Genomic DNA, 22,818 nt, shown 5'->3' on the forward strand with positions numbered 1-22,818 from the left:
CCTCAACCTTATTGGCAAAGGACTGTCCCTATTCTTGGCAAAAAAATTGTCAGTGGAAGTGAATTTTTTCATTTACATAAAAAAATAAAAAGTTCAGTTTATTAAATAGTTTTTTAAAAATTCAGAGAAAACCCAAAAATGTTTTTAATTGTGGTGAAAATTTCCATCTAGTCAAGAAAACAAATATCTGTCAACAAAGCCTTTTAGTATAAAATTTTCAACCAGCTTGTCACACCTCAATTACATAGTGTCAGAAAAAAGCAAATATCAAGCAAACGTTGCTAAAAATATAGTACACGTCTTACTGCACATCCTAAAATTGTATTGCTACCTCTGGGAAACATTCATTTAAAGCAACAGCAAAGGGTTTAACTAGTAGAGTAGAAAGTCAGCTATTAAAAAATATTACAGAAATTCTTTTCCCAAAGGAAGAGATGAAGTTAAAATGAATATTGGCCAAGAACATTTTGGTTTAAAAATAATTTTAATAGTTTAAGATAATGACATTCTGTTTGAACAAATCAGTACATTGTTGGGAAGACAAAGTTTATTAAATACAAGGACTATGCCAAGGCTTGAGAGACACCTCTTCTGAATGCAAAGGTTAGTATCCTGGCACATTTTTAATACAGTGAACATAGTTTTTTGTTCATTTGAGGAATTCAAAGTCTTAATAGTTCAATCGTAGAGACTTTGCAGATGGGAAGTTACTGGTGTTCCATATTTAACTTTTAAGCTAGTCTGTTGCTTAGGTTTTTGTTTAACAATGTCCAGTATTTGTATAACTTATTACTAATAAGAATCAATTGTATAATATGGCATCACTTACACATGTGGGTGCCTATATTTGGAGTTTCACTCAATTAAAAAAATACATAGTTGTGCTTATTTCAATGCATAAAGCTATATACATGTGAGAACTTCAGATAAATGCACTTATTGGGCCCAATTCTGACCCCACTTATATTATTGTAAATCAGGAATAACTTCACTGAAGTCAATAGAGCTAAACTACTGTAAAATGGGTGAATTCAGAATCAGGCCTATCTTGCTGATTATGTCCAATCAACACATATCACATGTATTTTTAAATGTGCAACAATGCAGCTATTAAAATAAATCCAACCTGTGCATTTTTATTTGTTTCATGTCACATGTTCAATTTGAAAAGAGTTAAAGTTAAAGAACTTCAGTTAAAGAACTTCATTACCTGTAAATGATGATGTAACTGTGTAATTAAGCAATCAAACATATACAAGATGTGAATTATAGCTTCAGTAATTCACAGCTAGTGTCTTGTCTGGAACAAATCTAAAACCTAAGCAGGACCTATGCTGCCTGTCCTGAATTACTGTATCTCAGTTTAAACAGCAGACCAGAGCTATTCACTATCCAAATCACCAGCTGGTCTCAACTGCATAAACCTGACACTAGAGCTGTGTGAACTATTCACACCAAAAAAATTTTTAACCTTTTTTTGTGTTCCCATGTTGTCTGAACAGATCATGCTGTCCAGGTTTATTGGTCAAAATTGTTCAGTTAATTGGTTTTTTACTCTTCTGTGAACTGCCCACAAACTCTTCATTTTGAGTATTGCTTTGGGTATTGGATGTTTCTAATTGGAAGGCTAAGCTGTTATGATTAGACATAAAAGTAACTGTGACAAGGTTTTATCTGAGCCTTTACTGGACCTGGACCCTGATCCTGCCTCAGTTTCCCCACCCGGCAGACTCTCTTGCTGCCCCCTGGTGATTCGCCAGCTCCTGGCATTTCTATCCTCTGCTCTTGGATGCACAGATTCTCATGCTTCCGACTCTTCATAGGGTATCAACTATGACAACATGAATTTGTTTTGAAATTTGAATGATTTGTGAATAATTTGTTGCACTATTTGCTCAGGTCTTGTTGTTTAATCTTAGGAACTGGGAGATACCTTTTTCAGCACTGTAATGAATAATGGCCTCTCACCTCAAAAATTCCCCAGTCGATCACTGACGAGCCTGTCATCAGCAAAGTATTGCAGGCTGTTGCAAGGTCACAACATTCCCTTGAATCCCTTGTATGTTCAACAGCTATTGCCACTTGTACTTACAGTTTTGAAAAAGCTGTTATGGCTTTTCCAGTACCACCACCCTGCTTCTCTCTTCACTCATCTGATAGCTCATGTTTTTTAGAAAAGCCCCTTTATGGAACTAGTAGCTGGGTTTTCTCAAGCCTCTGCACTTTCAAAAGGGCTTCCACTTTCAAAAGCCAGACTGCTAGTCGCTCCAGTTTGGAAGAAAGAACAGGATCTGCTGGCTTTCAGCCTAATACCAATAAGATTTGAGATTCATTTTGAATTCATTCATTCGTGTTCAATGAGGTTGAGCTTTATTTGTTAAAAATAGAAGAATTAAAAACCTTTTCCCTACTACTTTGTTGTTCCTTTATATGAGTATAATAATGTGCTTGAAGCTGATGTGCTATTGAATACCAAGCAGTGAATCATACTGTTTTGATTAATTTCATTTCTCAGGACTCTTGGCATTTAGTCAGCATGTGCTGCTTTTGTAGTCTATATTTGAATTCATATTCATTTGCTTTAGAGAAATGACAAAAAGCCATGTGAATTTACCACTCCTCTAGAGCATTAGAAAAAGAAGATGGAAGTAACAAAACCAAACAGGAAACATCTCCATAACCTTACTTTGACATAGAGCACTAGGCTGTAAGCAGAATAAAGCCCAAGTAATGTCTTGCAAAAGTAATGCAAGAGTTGCATCTTTTTAGTTCAACAGTTAAACATATTCTCTTAGCTCTCTCAGGTACATCCTTCGCATGGCCTGCCCACATGCATTCTCTCATTTCATTTTCTCCTCTTTAAATGGGAGTAATACAAATAGGAGCTTGGGAAGGTGTGGCAAGAACAGTCTTGCACCCCAGGGATTTTGAATCCATTGCAACAAGAGCAAAAGCTAGGGCATCTTTGCCGCAGGAAGCAAACCAAGCAACTAGCTATCTCTGAATAAGAAAAGCACAAGCTGCCTCCTCTCTGTCCCTGTGCTAGATTTGCCCCATCATCTAGAGTTCAGCAGGAAAAAGGTTAGCTGTCTCCCTCCATCCAGCTAGAGCAGTGGTTCTCAACCTGTGGCCCAATCAGCACACAGCTGTGGCCCATGTGACATCCTCAGGGCCATACAGGTTGTATTGGATGCAGCCCACATAACACATTGTGGGCCACATATACAGCCCACAATGATAAACAGGTTGAGAACCACTGAGCTAGAAGAAGCACAAATGCAAGAAGCCTGGGAACCAAGCAGGAAGAACTAGAAGTCCTGGCAGTCGAGGAACTATGATGTGATTGGAATAACAGAGACTTGGTGGGATAACTCACATGACTGGAGTACTGTCATGGATGGATATAAACTGTTCAGGAAGGACAGAAAAGGTGGGGGAGTTGCAATGTATGTAAGAGAGCAGTATGGCTGCTCAGGGATCTGGTATGAAAATGCAGAAAAACCAAGAGTCTCTGGATTAAGTTTAGAAGTGTGAGCAACAAGGGGGATGTCATGGTGGGAGTCTGCTATATACCACCAGACCAGGGGGATGAGGTAGACGAGGCTTTCTTCCAGGAACTAGCAGAAGTTACTAGATCGCAGACCCTGGTTCTCATGGGAGACTTTAATCACCCTGATATCTGCTGGGAGAGCAATACACAGGTGCACAGACAATCCAGGAAGTTTTTGGAAAGTGTAGGGGACAATTTCCTGGTGCAAGTGCTGGAGAAACCAACTAGGGGCAGAGCTCTTCTTGACCTGCTGCTCATAAACAGGGAAGAATTAGTAGGGGAAGCAAAAGTGGATGGGAACCTGGGAGGCAGTGACCATGAGATGGTCAAGTTTAGGATCCTGACACAAGGAAGAAAGGAGAGCAGCAGAATACGGACTGTGGACTTCAGAAAAGCAGACTTTGACTCTCTCAGGGAACTGATGGGCAGGATCCCCTGGGAAAATAGGAGAGCTGGCTGTATTTCAAAGAATCCTTATTGAGGTTGCAAGAACAAACCATCCCAATGTGTAGAAAGAATAGTAAATATGGCAGGCAACCAGCTTGGCTTAACAGTGAAATCCTTGCTGATCTAAAACACAAAAAAGAAGCTTACAAGAAGTAGAAGCTTGGACAAATGACCAGGGAGGAGCATAAAAATATTGCTCAGGTATGCAGGAGTGGAATCAGGAAGGCCAAATCACACTTGGAGTTACAGCTAGCAAGAGATGTTAAGAGTAACCAGAAGAGTTTCTTCAGGTATGTTAGCAACAAGAAGAAAGTGAGGGAATGTGTGGGCCCATTACTGAATGAGGGAGGCAACCTAGTGACAGAGGATGTGGAAAAAAACTAATGTACTCAATGCTTTTTTTGCCTCTATCTTCGCTAGCAAGGTCAGCTCCCAGACTGCTGCACTGGGCAGCACAGCATGGGAGGAGATGACCAGCCCTCTCTGGAGAAAGAAGTGGTTCAAGACTATTTAGAAAAGCTGGACGAGCACAAGTCCTTGGGGCCAGATGCACTGCATCCGAGGGTGCTAAAGGAGTTGGTGGATGTGATTGCAGAGTCATTGGCCATTATCTTTGAAAATTCATGGTGATCGGGGGAGGTCCCGGATGACTGGAAAAAGCCTAATGTAGTGCCCATCTTTAAAAAAGGGAAGAAGAAGGATCTGGGGAACTACAGGCCAGTCAGCCTCACCTCAGTCCCTGGAAAAGTCATGGAGCAGGTCCTCAGGGAATCAATTCTGAAGCTCTTAGAGGAGAGGAAAGTGATCAGGAACAGTCAGCATGGATTCACCAAGGGCAAGTCATGCCTGACTAACCTAATTGCTTCTATGACAAGATAACTGGCTCTGTGGATGAGAGGAAAGCAGTGGACATGTTATTCCTTGACTTTAGCAAAGCTTTTGAAACAGTCTCCCACAGTATTCTAGACTGTTCTCAGTGGTAGCAGGTGACAGAAGAAGGAGTAATGGTCTCAAGTTGCAGTGGGGGAGATTTAGGTTGGATATTAGAAAAAACTCTTTCACTAAGAGGGTGGTGAAGCACTGGAATGGGTTGCCTAGGGAGGTGATGGAATCTCCTTCCTTAGAGGTTTTTAAGGTCAGGCTTGACAAAGCCCTGCCTGGGATGATTTAGTTGGGGATTGGTCTTGCTTTGAGCAGGGGGTTGGACTAGATGACCTCCTGAGTTCTCTTCCAACCCTGATATTCTATGATTCTAATTGCCTGTCCTGAGCACAACAATGTCAAAGGAGCAGGGGTAGGCCAGCTGTTTAAAATTCATTTTTCTATAACAAACAATTACCAGGGCATATTATGTAGATTTTGGAACTGAACCTTGTAGTGTGTGTCAGGGAGGAAGAATCTGAAGGAAAAGGGATGAAGCTAAGACGAGAACCAACTGAGGTTCCCTATTTATCTCTGGTATTTGGCTGATGAAATCCAGGCATCATAACTCCACTTTGGCTAAGGGAGACCCTGTTTTAATCATGTTTGCGTAGGCAGCAAAAGACAGAGTAAGAGGCAAGAGAACAAAGATGTAGGCAAGAGTATAGTTGTGCAGGGCCATGAATATTTAGTTGAGTATATTAGTCCTTTCTTATGTGACATGGCATGTGCATTGCAGGCAAGATGTTTGTTCATGTCTGGGATGTCCTATGTATAAATAACGATTCATCTATTTCCCATTTACTTGATGCCAGATGTATAGAAAATACAGCTCCAAAATCCATTGTGGACATTGTGAAGAAATCCATGCAGGATGATCACAGCTAAACTGCATGTGACTGGCTGAGCTGATACTTAAGAGGGCAATCTATATAGCATTTACACAATGTTATTGCTCTATACCATTTTATTAACAAAATATGTGGATGAAAAGTGCAAGAGAAAACCAAGCCTTGCTCTGGTATATATTTACCTTCCTCATCAAGTTCAGACATCTTTTTCTCACAGCTAAGGCCTTGAATAACTTTTCCTTCTCTACATTTTTTTCACTCCTTTCTGCTTATGTATCTAGGTTCTTATGTGTCCCTCATTACTATAGTCCCTTAGGTTTTTTTCTTCCTTCTTCTCTTTTAACTTTCTGTCTACCTGATTTCTGAGTGCACATGCAGGCTTTAGAGACACATCTGTTTATATCCACAAAATTTGTGGATAAATTTGAAGAAACCTTTGAAAATTTGGCCATTTCTGCCAAATATGTGTGACATATACAGTCTTGGCCCAATTTTACACATTATGAATCTCAACTATTTGAAAATATTAATCAAAGCCATATTGATGTTCAGATTGTTAATGTTAATTTATATGGTTCCCTGATGGTACTTCTTTTGCATTATAGGGTGTCCTGGGATTTAACAGTTCAATTTTGGGCCATAGGACTAAGAAGCAAAGGTGAGCTGTTCTATCCTGGATGGGCTGTGAATGAGAAACAACCTATAAAACAAGAGAGCTACCTTCGAAGCTTGATATAAATATGAGATTACAAAAATAACTAATTAATTCACACTAAAAATGACAAAAATTAAATGTTTCCCTCTCTTTTGGTTTAACATCAATATGGAACAGTCCTTTGATAGCTATAATGAAGTGAACTAGAGCAGTTAATTTAATAGGATCATGCACCCTCTTGTGCAGAATTGCAAGATTAGGTAAATTAAGACAGGGTTTGGGTTTTCAACCCAAAGATATGGGCTTCCAACCAAATGAAAATGTTCATGGAAAGTGTTTGATAGCTCACCAGTTGCTCAGGCTCCAGATCCTGCAATTTACTCCATCCGGACAAACTCCAGTTGGCTAGCTGTTCACATCTTTTTGCTGGTTGTGGCTTTAGACACTCAGGTTCTGCACATATAGTACCTGACATGTTGCTTGTGTGCTGAATTCTGCACCAATAGTGGAGGTTGGTGTGGGCAAGTTGGAGCAGGCTGGAGTACAGCATTCTGAATCTGAGCCCAGAGCATTGGAGAAGGTTAATGAACAGTGCATTTATCCTCTGAATAAAACACTAATGAGGACAACAAGAAACCAAATATAAGATTATCTGAATATATCTAAGCTTTAATAAGACCTATGCTGTTAGGTATTTAAGTTGCTTTTGAAAATGGGGCTTGGGCTCCTAAATCACATAGGTGCTTTTGAAAAATTTACCCCTGATCTAGGATAAAACTGGGAATAGGAATTAAATGCCACAAAGAAATAAATGCATGATATCCAGTAAAAGGTGAATACAAAATTTGCTTCTTGTGTTTATGTAACTAGTCCGGCAAAATGATCACATATTTCAGAAGCAGCAGTACTATCTGAGCAAGCAATGCAACAGAACTAGTGAATATTATGCAGAGTATTTCAAATGCTGCAAGGCGCCAGTGTTGCATAATTAAACAATATTCTTCATTGGATTAAATATCCTTGTCACGAAATAAGAGAATTGGGTGGTTTGTTTTGAAAGTATAAATTGAAATTTAAATGCACTGACAGCAATTGTAATGTGCACTCTCAAAAAAGAGGTTGATTGTAACAAGGTGGTTGGAGCTTCTTTCTGGTAAACGAGGAGAAACTAGGAAATGGAACAGAAGAACTTGCATGAAAATTCTACAAACAGCCAGACTTGAGGGAACATTTAGGCTTTGGTTTGTGCTTTGTTGCTGTTTGATTTACCCATAAAGCCAAATCCAAGGAAATGAATAGGTTTAGATTACATCAAAGTATATGTATACTCTGGTTGTAGGAAGGTGGGAACTTTCCAGCTTCCACCATCCTTTTTGACAATTTGACTTTTAAAATATATTATTTATATGTATTAAATTTGATCAAAAGCAATATATAATAGTGTAGGCATCTATATTAAGGACCATTTGAAAACTATAGTCTTATTGCTGTAGTTATGATTGATGTGACAATTTCATTATAAGTTTACAGGAACTAAGAATTTTCAGAAAAACATTCTGAGCTGAAATTTATGCTCCTTGCTTTTGCTAAATGTTTACTTAAAAAAAAAAGCTTTTTTTTTAAAAAAAAAAAGCTAATTTTGCTATGGGCTCAATCCTCAACTAGGACAAATGCATTTGACATTTAATGAAATTCATTTTCAAAATAACAGTTGTAGGTGATTAAAACATTTTAGTAAAGCTAATGTTAAAAAAATAATGTAATATATAGATTGAGAAAAGAGTGTCTCTACATCTGGGTATAGTGCTTAGAATATCCACAAATACAGAGCTTGTTTTTAAAAGTCATATGATACATAGGGTACATAATCAACAATTACCCAAATTAGGTGATTAAATTTAAGAATACAGTTTATATATTACAATCCGAATACTCAAGTACATCTCTCATGAAGAGTTGTACAGAGAGTTGGTTGTGGAAAGCAAAATATATCAATCTCCTAAAATTTCTCTGGGTACAATCTAGTAGGCTATTCTCCAGAAATCTTTCTTTTTTCGAACACCAGTTTGAGAATGAATTGCTATTTCATGCCTGATAATTTGTACAGCTGCATGATGGTAATCAAGCATTAGGCTAAGACTTTAGAATCCAATGCTTGAGCTTGTGAAGAGGTTGCTATAAAATGTCACCCTCTGATGCTGTGAGTAAGAGATGAAAGGAGAAAGGAAATGCTAGGAAATAAATGCATGTTACCATAGTAATAACTGAATCCTGGAGCCTTCTTGAAGAAAGTACCTAGTTTTCTGGAATCTCTTTTATCATTTCACCCTGCAATAAGTATGGGTCATTGAGATGAATAATCTCTATAGTAAGTTAGGAGTAACAGGATAATATTCCACATAGGAAACTGTCATAAACAGACAGTTAAGGGTTAATTCCTCTTTTTACCTCTAAAGGGTTAAGAAGCTCACATAACCTAGCTGACACCTGACCAGCAGGACCAATAAGAAGATAAGATACTTTCAAAGAGGGAAGAGGGAAAAAGTCTTTTGTCTGTTCTGTGTGTGCTTTTGCTTGAGTCAGAGATCCAGAAAACAACCATCTAACCATTGTTTAAATTAGTGAGTATTTAGATAAGAATGTGGTAGATTTATTTTTCTCTTTGTCATTTCTTTTGCAAACACAGAGGGAGAATCAAATTTGGTTTTTTTTGTAACTTTTTAAGGTTTTGCCCAGAGGGAAATCCTCTGTGTTTTGAGTCTGTTGTCTGTGAGATCATCTTGCTTTCTAATCCTTTCACCCTTTTTCTTTAATTAAAAGTCTTCTTTTAAGAACCTGATTGATTTTTCCTTGTTTTAAGATCCAAAATCCTTGGATCTGGGCTCACCAGGAAGTGGTGGGAGGAATTTTCTTGAGTCTACCCAGGAAAAAGGGTATAGAGACTTGGGGGAGGGAAATTAGTCAAATCGTGCCAGGAAAGGGGGGATAAGGACTGGGAAAAGTTGGGGAAAGGCAGAGTTCCCAAATGGCTCTCCCTCAAACGTTTTTTTAAAATATTTGGTGATGGCAGCAACTGTTTTGCCTAAGCTGGTAAAAATAAGCTTAGAGGTTATTCATGCAGGTCCCCACATCTGTATTCTAAAGTTCGAGTGGAGGGGACACCTTGACAGAAATCATCCAGCAATGTTAAAGATGACCTGCAAAGACAAAAATAAATATGGGGCCAGTGTCCTCTTTATTTTATTTTTTTCTTCCTTATGATTTATAAAGGAGGCCTGGTGTGGGGTTGTTTTGTTTTTCACATTAGAAATTCAGGTTTTATCTGCCCTGAAAGACTCTATGGTAACTGAAAAACTAACGCAAACATTACATAAAAAAAAAACACAGGAGTTTGAAAGTTAAGTAACTGAGTGAGGAGGGGATTTCTAGTCAATTATTCAAAATTCTCTGGATCCTCAGCTGGTTTAAACTGGCGTATGTCCATGGAAGATGGCGAGTGATGCTACATTGATTTATACCTGCTGAGGAGCTGGGCCATTGTTTTTGTTTTGTTCTGTTCACACTTAATGTTAATAGCTAGCTAACATTATGGGTGAAGGTTTGCTAAAGATTCAAGCAGCCCCGCCCCTTCAGTTAAGGTTTTGGAACTCAAAGTACATGGAAGCCCTCACAGTTTTTCCATCAAACTTAGGGAAACCAAGCTTGATGTTGCTGATAGTAAACAAGTAGAATTTATTTTAAAAGAAAACAACAAAACTTAATTATGCTTCACAGAGAAACAAAAACAGACAAGCCCATTAAAAAAATATTCCTTGCTGGTCACACAGTCTAATTAATATATAAATTGGCCTATGCAATTGGGGAGAAGGGAGAAATTGGAGAAAAGTCAGGCTTAGACAACAGTCCTGCAAACAATCAGGCACATAATTGACTTTAAGTAAATGAGTGGTGCTAGTGGCTTCATGCATTTACAAGCATTTGCAGGACTGAGGCCTTAGTAATATGGATATGCTACTAGTCTGGCTTAAGGCCCATGTGACTGATATTTTGTATTCCTTTTTTCTGCCATGAGGTATTGTTCAGTATTACCAATAATTTGGGCAGGGAGTTTGAATATATTGCTAAATATTACCCAAGCATGACAAAAATATCTGAAACAAGGCTGTAGTTAGTTGCAGATGAAAAGGTTTCTGTTTACATTGGAAAATGTAATCAGTGTGGTTTTTTCAATGGATAGCATGTCCTGGTGCATTGGAAAACAAGATTTATTCAGGTAATGCTAAACTGAAGACTGTTAAGACACATGTACAGTAATACTGCCAACTATTTGAGTTGAACTATACAGACCTGGGAAACCTCTTGAGCCAGTGGAGCTTAAAGTTATTTCTGGTTTAAAATATTTACGAACCTATCTCAGTGTAGACAGTTTTAAATTAACAATAATAAAATATTTTGCCCTTTAGTATTTTCTATCTGAGAATCTCCATGCTTTACAAACATTAATAAAGTTAGCCCTGCCTCACCAGGAGCCATAGCAAGTACTATTGTTCACGTTGTTTTACAGATAGGGAAACAGATTCTGCTAAATGACTAGATATGGTCAAAAATGTCTGTCAACATGGTTTTTCAATGGGAAATGGCTATTTTCTTAAATGATTTTTTTTTTGTGGAAAAAAAATTGTTTGTTGTTTTTTCTATCAACTGAAAAGCGGAACCTGAAAACATTTCTTGCCAATATTTTGCTCAACTTATTAGAGATTTAAACCTCAGACACTTACATTTCAGTTGCCAAACCCTGAATAAAAGTCTAAGGAAAACTTTGAAAATTATACACAAAATTTCCAGCAAGCTCCATAAGTTACTTTACTCAGGATCACACAGAAAATCTATGGCTTAGCAAGGAATAATTTCCTGGTGCTGTTCCCTAACCACCAAATCAATGTGCCCCTCTGCTTACAAATATTATTGTCTAATTATCTATCTAATAATAGAATCTCACCCTGATTTTTAACAGATAAAAACAGATTTAAAAATTTTATTAAAGCTAAAGTTAAAATAATTATATTATACATAGTTTGGGGAAAGAGTGTCTGTACATCTGGGTATAGTGCTTATATTATCCACAAATACAGAGCTTGTTTTTAAAATTCATATGATACATAGAGTACACAGTCAGCAAAAACCCAAATCTAGGTGAATAGATTTAACAATACAGTTTAGATATTAGAATCCGAATACTCTGGTACATCACTCATGAAAAGTTGTAAGGAGATTTGGTTGTGGAAAGCAAAATATATCAATGAGTGGAGATTGTCCCTTAGTAATTGAGAATTAGGTTGGTTGTCCATTTAGAAAATACAACTCATGAGGAAAGTATTTGTTACTTTCCTGACTGCGCTTCTCATCCCTCCTGGTATTGCTGATGTCCAGTGATGTGTTCTATGTAGATGTCCCTCTACCACCTGATGGCATTTCTCCAGAGCTCATTTCTCTCCCAGACTAATCAAAGTCCCAGATGAGACATAGTAGTCTTCTACCTGCTGCTTTCCACCAGGCACTTCCACTTCTGCTCTAGGGATCTACCCTTGCTTTGCTCCCAACCTGTCTGGATCTCCCAGAGCAAGCAGCATCATTCTGTCACTCTCCCTTTGGCTGAGCTTGCCCAACCTTTTTATAATAACCCTATGACCTCTTCCCAGATGGACCCAATAACAGACCAGATCTTCTGATCCCTATTCAGTCAGGACCAGCTGGGAGGGTGATTGACCTGTTACGGGTGAGACTGAGCCTAACTCCTCTTAAAGAGCCAACTAGCCTGTAACAGTGCCTATCTGCACCTTTAGGTGCCTCAATACCTTTGAAAATCTGGGTCTGTGTGCCACGTTGAAATCAATGGGAGCTTGACTTCAATGGGCACAGGATCAACCACTATAATAGAGGACTCTGCCAGTTTGAAGCTCCAGACTATATGTTTGAAATATATATGTAAAGTTAAGAGAAGGATCTTTTGCGCCTTATTTTCCCTGGGAGACTCTCCCTTATCTTTTTAGCTACCACTGAAGTTTCCCTTGTATGTGGTCCTTACAGAACAAAACACCAGAGCACACTCTCACTTTCCATTAACTAAAACTCCTTCTACCACAAGTACTCAGCTAACTAATGAAAAGTGAATCAATTTAGTGCTATTATTTATATACAGGACACAATATTGTTTCTTAACATTATGTAGAATTTCTATGTTCCTCAGTTTTCTGGGTGAGTTTTCCTAGTGATGTTATTGGTTTGCCTGGAACACTTGCATAGTTTGTCTTTTCCTGATTTTACTTTTGCTATCTGTGGATAACATGGGGAAGATCTGTATTGTTTTTTTATTAATATTATTTGTACTTCAGTTTATCTGCTTGATATCATTCTGTCTAATTACATGGAGTTAACTCACAAGGGTCTGTTAGGAAGAGCAATCAGCCACTAAAATAATGGTCAGAGATAAGACATCTCTGGATAAACAACTTGAAGAGAGGTAAAGAATTACTGATTGGGCCATTAATTGGGAAGGTGCTGGATCCAGGCAACACAGCTGATTTGCCAGGGCTGGGGGCCTACAATCCAAAGGGAACTAAACATTTTACACCTTTCAAATACTATATTTATATTACCTCTTATTTATCATTTAGCCAAGCCATGTCATTGTCTTGTTCTTTTGATATTTTTGCTCTCTTATCATTTGTCTATAATAATCGCTTTTTACCTGGTATAAATTCGATAAAACACATGTCTGATGTACATCTTTAATTTATTTCTACTGGATCAGAAGTTCCAGCACAAATTAATGCTTTCCATATCTACATAGCTCATTTGGTATATTGCTACAACAAATTAATGTCCAGCACAACAGGAGACCATCCTTTTAGGTCAGGGCTCTAGGACACTTTGCTTGTACTCTTTCTAGTGTTTTCAGTATGCCCTAGGATGTGGGGGGAAGAAATTACTCTGTAATTTTAGTTACCTTGTGGCACATGAATATTTCCTCCTCTGTTAACATTGGTGATACAGTGTTACACACAAGGCAAACTAATATGTATAGTAATTTGGAGGTTCACATTCAAATGCAACTGAGTAATTCAGCTAAGGAGAAAACATATGTGTGAAGAAAGCATATTCTTTGTTTTGTTTTTTATTAGTTATCCATTGTACTTCAGAAAATCAGGATTCTGGACATGAAGTCATATGCCCTCTGGGATATTTCCCTTGTGGCAATATAACAAAGTGTTTGCCTCAACTTCTTCACTGTAATGGTGTGGATGACTGTGGGAACCAGGCTGATGAAGACAACTGCGGTAAGCTAATAAAGACTTTTTTTTATTCATTTCTAGTACATATACCCCGAGGGCCACTTTTCAGTGAAACATAAATACTGTTCAGGCTAAATAAATAGTCAAAGTTAATGGAACTGTAGAAAAATTAAATATATTGTAGATGAGAACAGCATAGATATTTGCTTATGAAAATACAGCCAACTCATCGCTCATTTGCTAGGAAGAGAAGCAAATCTTTGTTTGTCTGTCTTGATGTATTTTCCAGTTTTATCTTCTGATTTGAACTTTTGATACAAAAAGCAAAGATAATTATGAAATAGCTATGATAACACCACAAGATTTATAATAAAGATCAAGTACCTTAAATTTAGCTTAGCCCTACACTATAGTCTTATAGTATAAAAATCCAGAGGAAAGAATACACACACACACACTCCCACTACATACACAATACATAGCATAAAATTACATTGCAAGCAAGAGAGCCATGCTGACAGTGTACATGAACAGAACTACAGAACTGAAGGATTCATAAGATCCATTCTTCTTTTCTCAAATACATTTACTCAGAATTTGTAGGTCAACGTATATAATTGTAGAGTAAAATCTGGAAGGTTCTTTGGTAATGCATACAGAAACTGTGGGACAGCCTGCCTTATTCACATCCTGAGGTTATTAAGGCAAGCTTACCAGGAGCATACAGTGTCCGCTCGGATGTAGTGTGATCAGGATCCAGAGTGCAAAATCATTGCAGTAATTCATGTAAAATTGTCTCTCTTCCCGCTGCCCTTCTGCATAATCTTCACTTTCTTCCTCAGGAGGACCCTGTGGAGGCTACTGTCTTCCTGGGGTTATAGAATATGGAACAGTCTGCAGGTGCTTAGGAGGCCTCAGGTGGCTGGAGATCACTTAGTTCATTGTAAGACACTCAACTGAGTGATCAGCTGGGTTGCTTTGCCCCTATCTGATTTTCTTGGGTGCGTATTCCTATCCTTAACAGCCAGAAATGATGCTTCTAGGCAAGGTCATTTGGCCCCATCACTGTCTGCCTAATTTTCACTCAATCAGCCAGGGAGCATCCACTCCGCCATGCATGAATGTCACTCTCCCACTGCTGTGCATGGCAGTGGAAGCAAAGTCACAGGGCCTAATACTGATCTGGATCATACTGACATAAATCAGGATGAACTCTAGTAAAGTCAATGGAGTTATATCATGGTAAAACTGGGGTAAGTGAGATGATAATCTGGCCACAGATTCCCCTTTGACGGTAGTTGGCAGTGCTGTGAAGCTGCTGCTGAGTAAGGCTACCCTCATGGGGATTCTGCTCGTGCTCCGTAAGCATAGAGCCTAGTCATGCCATGGAGCTCTGGCTGGGTCACATGGTCACTAAGTAGCTTGGGCAGAAATTAAAGGGCAAAAAAAACCCTATTAAATCATTTCTCCTCCCCAGTGATGGTATAGAATGATTCCTTCAGTATATTTTGAATGCTTTGGGAGAGGTTCAGTGTTTCTTGCCTTAAATATTATTTCATGCTGCTTGGCCTCATTACAGGATAAGGCGATTATACATGTTGTACCTAGGTATTAGTGATTATCATTAGTGATAAGTGAATAATGTCAATTAAAAACAGGGGCGGCTCTAGGGATTTTGCCGCCCCAAGCACGGCAGGCAGGCTGCCTCTGGCGGCTTGCCTGCGGAGGGTCCGCTCGGCTTCACTGGACCTCCTGCAGGCACGCCTGTGGGAGGTCCTCCGAAGCCGCGGGACCAGCGGACCCTCTGCAGGCAAGCCGCAGAAGGAAGCCTGCCTGCCGCCCTCACAGCACCGGCAGAGCGCCCCCTGCAGGTTGCCACCCCAAGCACGCGCTTGGCGTGCTGGGGCCTGGAGCCACCCCTGATTAAAAAATAAAGTGAGAAAGCAATTGGTTCAGATTTTTTACCTGAAACTCAAATTAGACTCCTTGCTGAAGCTTAAGAAAATTCAGATGACTTTTTTTTTTTTTTTTGGCCTTCAGTTTGCCTTCTTCATGCTACTCTGAAACTCTCACTCTATCATGGAAAAAGTTGTCCCTGTGATATTTCCTGGTGCGACTTGGACAGGCAAAGTCCTGAAAAACTCACAAAAATACCATCCCAGTTTTACAGACCCAAAAATTTCAGATAATTTCGGTAACCTTTCAGTCAACATTAACCAAACAAAACCACTGAACCTTTTTAGGTGCACCCATCACTTAGTTATCAGTAGGACTGACTTCTGTAGTGAAGTACTCTGAAAATGGTTTGACTCATTGGAGAGGTAAAATTTTTGCCTAGTTAATGTCACTTTGCAGAATGTTATTGTGAATAAAAAGTGAGTTGGAGTATGCAAATAGAGAAGTTTGTAAAAAAAAAAAAAAGGAAGTTTTCATTTAACAAATATTCTTGGCCTTGCTACAAGGACTAGGCTATCAAGAGAAGTGGTGGATTCTCCATTCTTTATGTCTTCAATAAAGATTGGATGTCTTTCTGGAAGATATTCTCTAGTCAAACACAAGTTATTGGGCTCAGTACAGAGGTAATTAGGTGAGGTCAAACTAGATGATTTCTGGTCTTAAAGTCTGTGAATCTATGACAAAAACTAACTCATCTATCCTATGTGTGAGTATTTGTGTGTGCATGTGGGAGAGGTTTGTATTTTCTCCCCAAATGTGCCTACATGCAGTTCACTAACAACTGTGATGTCTTGCTGTATGTGGCCACAAATCATTGGTTTAAAAAATGGGAGCTAGTCAGTACATTGGATAGTGTGCCTTCAGACCCTGGACATCTGTACTGAAATCCTATTCACAATTGAAAATAAATTTGATCGCACCATAGTCCACACAGCTCTGCAGCATTTGATATGATGGAAACCTTCTGCTTAAGTGAGACTCCAGGATTAGAATAATAAGGGTGCTTGGGGTCAGGTCTAGGGTGTTGTGGTGAGGTGTTTACCCCACACAGGCTCTGAAAGCATTAGTATGGGCCATCACCTGGCTACACTACCTGGCTGAAATTGGAGAGTAGGCCAGGCTTAATTAAAGATGAGTCCCAGCTGGGAAAGGAACTGAGTGATAAGTTTAAAAAGAGGAAGTTTGGCACACAAGGGGGCTCTGAAGAGCTCTGCAGTCACTCTCTGGGATGGGAGTGTCAAGGAGAAAGCTTAGAGGCAAAGTTGGACCTGGGATCCTCTTGTAAGTAGAATAGCCTGGCAAGAAGCCAGGAGAATGTAGAGCAACCACTGGGGTAGAGAAGGCAGGCTCTTGTGGTAAAACCTACTAATCTGGATTTCAGAGCCCTGGCGGTGCTCAACTGAGAGGGATGAAAGTTTAAGCCTGAGGGAGGACAGAAGGGGGGTTATATTTGTACTTTTAGTTTGGGATTTTGTTGAAGGGGAGATTCCAGGGGACAGCCCCAAGAAGCCTAACCCTGAGAGAAAGATGAACCTAGAAAAGTTGTGGGGAGAAGGCCTAAAAGAGAGGCTACAGTAAGGAGTCTGACGGAGCAGACCTTGACTCTCTAGTCCAGTGGTTCGCAAACTGTTGTACTGGTGACCTCTTTCACATAGCAAGCCTCTGAGTACGACCCCCTTATAAATTAAAAACATTTGTTTATATATTTAACATCATTATAAATGCTGGAGGCAAAGCAGGGTTTGGGGTGGAGGCTGACAGCTTGCAACCCCCCATGTAATAACCTCACAACTCCCTGAGGGGTCCCAACCCCCAGTTTGAGAACCCCTGCTCTAGTCCTTAAACTGGAACCCAGTGTAAAGCATGGGCCTAGTGTTCTTAACAGCCACTGGTGAGGTGGTATGAGGCCAGAGAAGGGACAAGGATGACAGGGAGCCCTGAGAGAAGAGTGAGAGCATCATGGGGCCCAGAGTCAGGGCTGAAAACCTTTGTGAGGACACTGGACTGTTTGTTGAACTTTCTGTTATCCTTTAGGGTGTGGAACCAAAATGTGGCCTAGACAGAGGGTTGAGTCACAATGAGAGAGACTTCCACAGGGCTGGAGTGACCATTAGCAGCAGGTGCTAGAGAGGAAGGAGCCTGCTACACCATGCTCAGCCACAAGGAGGTGCTCTAGTGATGAGTCCATTCTTCTACAGGTGTTTTAGTAGACTTGTGTGAGAGAATCTTGCATAGGATGTGTTTGTACTGTGCCTGGTCTCAAGACAGTCTGTGATGGGGCGTTCACCCCACACCAGCCCTGAAAGGGTTAAGGAAGCTGAGAAAATGGCAGTTAGTGTGATAGACCCCATATGAGGGGATTAGGCTGGAGGAACAACTCCTGATTGGATGATGAAGCTCACTTGAGCAGGTGTAGGCTGAGCTAATATAAAGCCAGGAAGCTGACAATGGAAAGGGCTGCAGTGAAGTCTGCAGCTACCCTCTGTGTATTAGAGAGAGAAGGAGGGAACCCACGGTGAGTAGGAGCCTGGCCCTGAGGTAAGGGCCTACCCTGAAAACGGAAGGGTGGAGAAGAGAGCCTGTGAGGAGGTGAGTAGGAAGCAGCCTAGGAAGTGAGCAGCACTGAACAGACCTTGGTCACATGTTGTAGAGTCCCTGGGTTAGAACTCGGATACTGGGTGGGCCCGGGTTCCCTCACTAGCCACTGACAGAGTGGCATTTCCTGAACATTGGGTCTAGTGAGACTCTATAGCCTGGAAGGGGAAAACACACAGTGACCTGGCTGGAGGGCCAAGTCATGAAGAGGAAGTGGGATACCAGGAGGAAACACAAGGTGGAGGGTGCAACGGGGAGGCCTCCGGATTCATACTGAGAAAGCAGGGTAATCAGCTAGTTATCTTAGGTGCCTGTACACGAACGCAAGAACCCTGGGAAACAAGCAGAAAGAATTGGAAGTCCTGGCACAGTCAAGGAACTATGATGTGATTGGAATAACAGAGACTTGGTGGGGCAACTCACATGACTAGAGCACCGTCATGGATGGGTATAAACTGTTCAGGAAAGACAGATGGGGGAGAAAAGCTGGAGGAATTGCACTGTATGTAAGAGAGCAGTATGTTTGCTTGGCGGTCCACTCTGAAACTGGAGAAAAGCCTGTTGAGAGTCTTTGGGTTAAGTTTAGAGGTGAGAGCAACAAGGGTGATGTCGTGGTGGGCGTCTGCTATAGACCACCAGACCAGGAGGATAAGGTAGATGAGGCTTTCTTCAGACAACTAACAAAAGTTTCCAAATCACAAGGCCTGATTCTCATGGGGACTTCAATCACCTTGACATCTGCTGGTAGAGCAATACAGCAGTGCACAGACAATACAGGAAGGTTTTTTGAGAGTGTTGGGGACAACTTCCTGGTGTCATAGGTGGCAGGTTTGTATAATTTTTGGTGGTGCCCAAAATGGTGGTGCCCCTCCCCCCCCCGCTCTCACCCTGTAAGCCGATATAAAATGAAGCTACAACACGTTGGCACCACAAGATTACAAGGGTCAATTAAAAGTGGAAAGTCAGAAGCAGCACTTGCCTGCTTCAATATACGGTATTAAATTTTGTTGCATCTGTTGTGACAAAGTGGGAATGTTCTTAATGTTTTCTCTGAATACTGTGTGGGTGCCTCAGTTTCCCCTGCAAGGTGCCAACTGAAGGTGTTGGGGACAAAGAGATCAGGTGGCCTCCTTGTCCGGAAGAGACACAAAGGCCAGAGGAGGGAGTATCAGTTTGGAGCTGGCTGGGGAGAGGCCCAGAACTTGGGTCTAGGCTCCCCACCCTCCAAGATGGACCTGACTGAGGGGTCCTGTTTTCTGTACCTACAAGCTCTGTTTTAGACTATGATCCTGTCGTCTAATAAACCTTCTGTTTTACCGGCTGGCTGAGAGTCATGTCTGACTGCAGAGTTGGGGTGCAGGGACCTCAGGTTGCCCCAGGACCTGCCTGGGCAGACTCGCTACAGAAAGCGCACGGTGTGGAAGGGCATGCTGAATGCTCCGAGGTCAGACCCAGGAAGGTGTAAGCTTCTTGCCCTGGAGACAGTCTGCTCAGAGAGAGGAGGCTCCTCCAGAGTCCTGACTGGCTTTGAATGGAGTAGTTCCAAAGCATCCCCTTCCACACCATGTGCTTCCCGGAAGTCCACACAGGCACTGACACTCCCTCCTCTGGCCTTTGTCTCTTTTCCAGGAATTAGGAGGCCACCTGATCTCTTTGTTCTCCAACACCTTCAGTTGGCACCTTGCAGGAGAGCGGCCCAGGCCATCAGTTGCCTGGAGACAGGGTTTTGGCCATTCTCTGTGCAGACGGCATCACACTGGCCCTGTAGGGCTCTACAACAATCACACCCCCTTATCCCACATCTAGATCCTTGAGAAATGCATAGGGGAAACTGAGGCACCCACACAGTAGTCAGAGAAAACATTAAGAACATTCCCACTTTGTAACACCTGTATACTTTAAAGGGTGTAAAATAATCAAGTATTGTGCTAAACACAATGACACTCCAAACTGACCACCAAATTTAAGTTGCACGTTTTTCCCCTCGGGTGAGGGCTCTGGGGTGGGATGAGGGGTTCACAGTGCAGGAGGGTGCTCAGGGTTGGGGTGCTGGGGGCGCAGGCTCTGGGGTGGGGCAGGGGATAAGGAACTTGTGATGCAGACAGGCTGCCCCAGGACTAGGGCCAGAGAGGACTCCCCCCCCCCCGCCTTACTGGCAGCAGCAAGCTCCAGGGGAGGGACCCGTCCTCTCCCCCCCACTTCCCCCGCAGTACACTCACTCTGCACCACGGTCACTGCACATGCTCCTAGGGACTCTCTTAGGTCCAGAAAGCCCACTCGCCTCCCCTATGGTGAGTACCGGGGCGGGGGGTTGCCATCATGTGTGGTCTCCTCACCCCTGCTGCTGCCCCTGGGTGCTGGGGGGGGGTGGGGGAGAGAGCTCCCAAGCACCTGTGTGCCTCCTTCCTCCTCCTCGCTCCCTCTTCCCCTCCCCCGATGCTCCAAGAGGCTGCCTGCTGCTGATCTCTATAGCCTTAGGCAAAAGCAGCACAAACAAGGGAGAGAGGCACTGGCTGTTTTCTTTCAGGCGGGGAAGCTCCAAGACGGGGGCAGGGGAGAAACCCAGCTCCAAATATTGGTGGAGCACAGCCCTCAGCCTTGAATATTCCTGGTGCTTAAGCACCTCGAGCCCATATAAGCTGCCGCCCCTGCCTGGTGTAAGTGCTGGAGGAAACAACTAGGGGCCATGCTCCTCTTGACCTGCTGCTCACAAACAGGGAAGAATTGGTAGGGGAAGTAGAAGTGGGTGGCAACCGTGATCATGAAATGGTCGAGTTCAGGATCCTGACAAAAGGAAGAAAGGAGAGCAGCAGAATACGGACTGTGGACTTCAGAAAAGCAGACTTTGACTCCCTCACAGAACTGATGGGCAGGATCCCCTGGGAGGCTAATATGAGGGGAAGGAGTCCAGGGGAGCTGGCTGTATTTTAAAGAAGCCTTACTGAGGGCACAGGAACAAACCATCCTGATGTGCAGAAAGAATAGCCAATATGGCAGGAGACCAGCTTGGCTTAACAGAGAAATCTTCGGTGAGCTTAAACACAAAAAGGAAGCTTACAAGAAGTGGAAATGGACAGATGACTAGGGAGGAGTATAAAAATATTACTCGCGCATGCAGGGCTGTAATCAGGAAGGCTAAGGCACAACTGGAGTTGTAGCTAGCAAGGGGATGTGAAGGGTAACAAGAAGAATTTTTTACAGGTATGTTAGGAACAAGAAGAAGGTCAGGGAAAGTGTGGGACCCTTACCGAATGGGGGAGGCAACCTAGTGACAGATGATGTGGAAAAATCTGAAGTACTCAGTGCTTTTTTTGCCTTGGTCTTCACAGACAAGGTCAGCTCCCAGACTGTGGCACTGGGCAGCACAGTATGAAGAAGAGGTGAGCAGCCCTCAGTGGTGAAAGAACAGGTTACAAACTATTTAGAAAAGCTGGACATGCACAAGTCCATGGGGCCAGATGCAGTGCATCTGAGGGTGCTGAGGGAGTTGGCTGATGTGACTGCAGAGCCATTGGCCATTATCTTTGAAAACTCATGGCGATTGGGGGAGGTCACAGACGATTGGAAAAAGGTAAATATAGTGCCCATCTTTAAAAAAGGGAAGAAGGAGAATCCAGGGAACTACAGACTGGTCAACCTCACCTCAGTCCCTGGAAAAATCATGGAGCAGGTCCTCAAGGAATCCATTTTGAAGCACTTGAAAGAGAGGAAGGTGATCAGGAAAAGTCTGATTGCCTTCTATGATGAGATAACTGGCTCTGTGGATATGGGGAAAGCGGTGAACGTGACATTATATCTTGACTTTAGCAAAGCTTTTGATATGGTCTACCACAGTATTCTTGCCAGCACGTTAAAGAAGTATGGATTGGGTGAATGGACTATAAGGTGGATAGAAAGCTGGCTAGATTGTCGTGCTCAATGGGTAGTGATCAACGGCTCAATGTCTAGTTGGCACCCGGTATCAAGCAGAGTGACCCAGGGTTCGGTCCGAGGATCAGTTTTATTCAACATATTCATTAATGATCTGGATGATGCGATGGATTGCACCCTCAGCAAGTTTGCAAATCACTAAGCTGGGGGAGAGGTAGATATGCTGGAGGGTAGCAATAGGGTCCAGAGTGACCTAGATAAATTGGAGGATTGGGCCAAAAGAAATCTGATGAGGTTCAACAAGGACAAGTGCAGAGTCCTGCACTTAGGATGAAAGAATTCCATGCACTGCTACAGGCTGGGGACTGACTGGCTAAGCAGCAGTTCTGCAGAAAAGGACTTGGGGATTACAGTGGACGAGAAGCTGGATATGAGTCAACAGTGTTCCCTTGTTGCCAAGAAGGCTAACGGCATATTGTAGGAGCATTGCCAGCAGATCAAGGAAGTGATTATTCCCCTGTATTCAGCACTGGTGAGGCCACATCTGGAGTATTGCATCCAGTTCTGGGCCCCCCACTACAGAAGGGATGTGGACAAATTGGAGAGAGTCCAGCAGAGGGCAGTAGGAGCTGGGGCACATGATTTATGAGGAGAGACTTAGGAACTGGGCTTATTTAGTCT

At 41.8% G+C, this 22,818-nt stretch overlaps 1 protein-coding gene across 4 annotated transcripts in view; it reads left to right on the plus strand.

Moving 5' to 3' along the window:
• The window catches only part of RXFP1 (relaxin family peptide receptor 1), an 85,191-nt gene that overhangs the window by 12,799 nt on the left and 49,574 nt on the right, over nucleotides 1-22,818 (plus strand). For 2 of the 4 annotated variants that reach the window (XM_045019231.1, XM_045019227.1), the window contains exon 2: nucleotides 13,606-13,761. Coding sequence is in view for 1 of the 4 variants with exons in the window: in XM_045019227.1 (XP_044875162.1) it covers nucleotides 13,606-13,761 (156 nt within the window). In the remaining 3 variants the exon portion in view is untranslated. Of the gene's footprint in view, nucleotides 1-6,374; nucleotides 6,428-8,962; nucleotides 9,046-13,605; nucleotides 13,762-22,818 lie in introns of those variants that run through there. The other 2 variants (XM_045019230.1, XM_045019228.1) reach the window with 2 other exon arrangements.

Source organism: Mauremys mutica, chromosome 5 (genome assembly GCF_020497125.1).
Source record: "Mauremys mutica isolate MM-2020 ecotype Southern chromosome 5, ASM2049712v1, whole genome shotgun sequence".
NCBI lineage: Eukaryota > Metazoa > Chordata > Testudines > Geoemydidae > Mauremys > Mauremys mutica.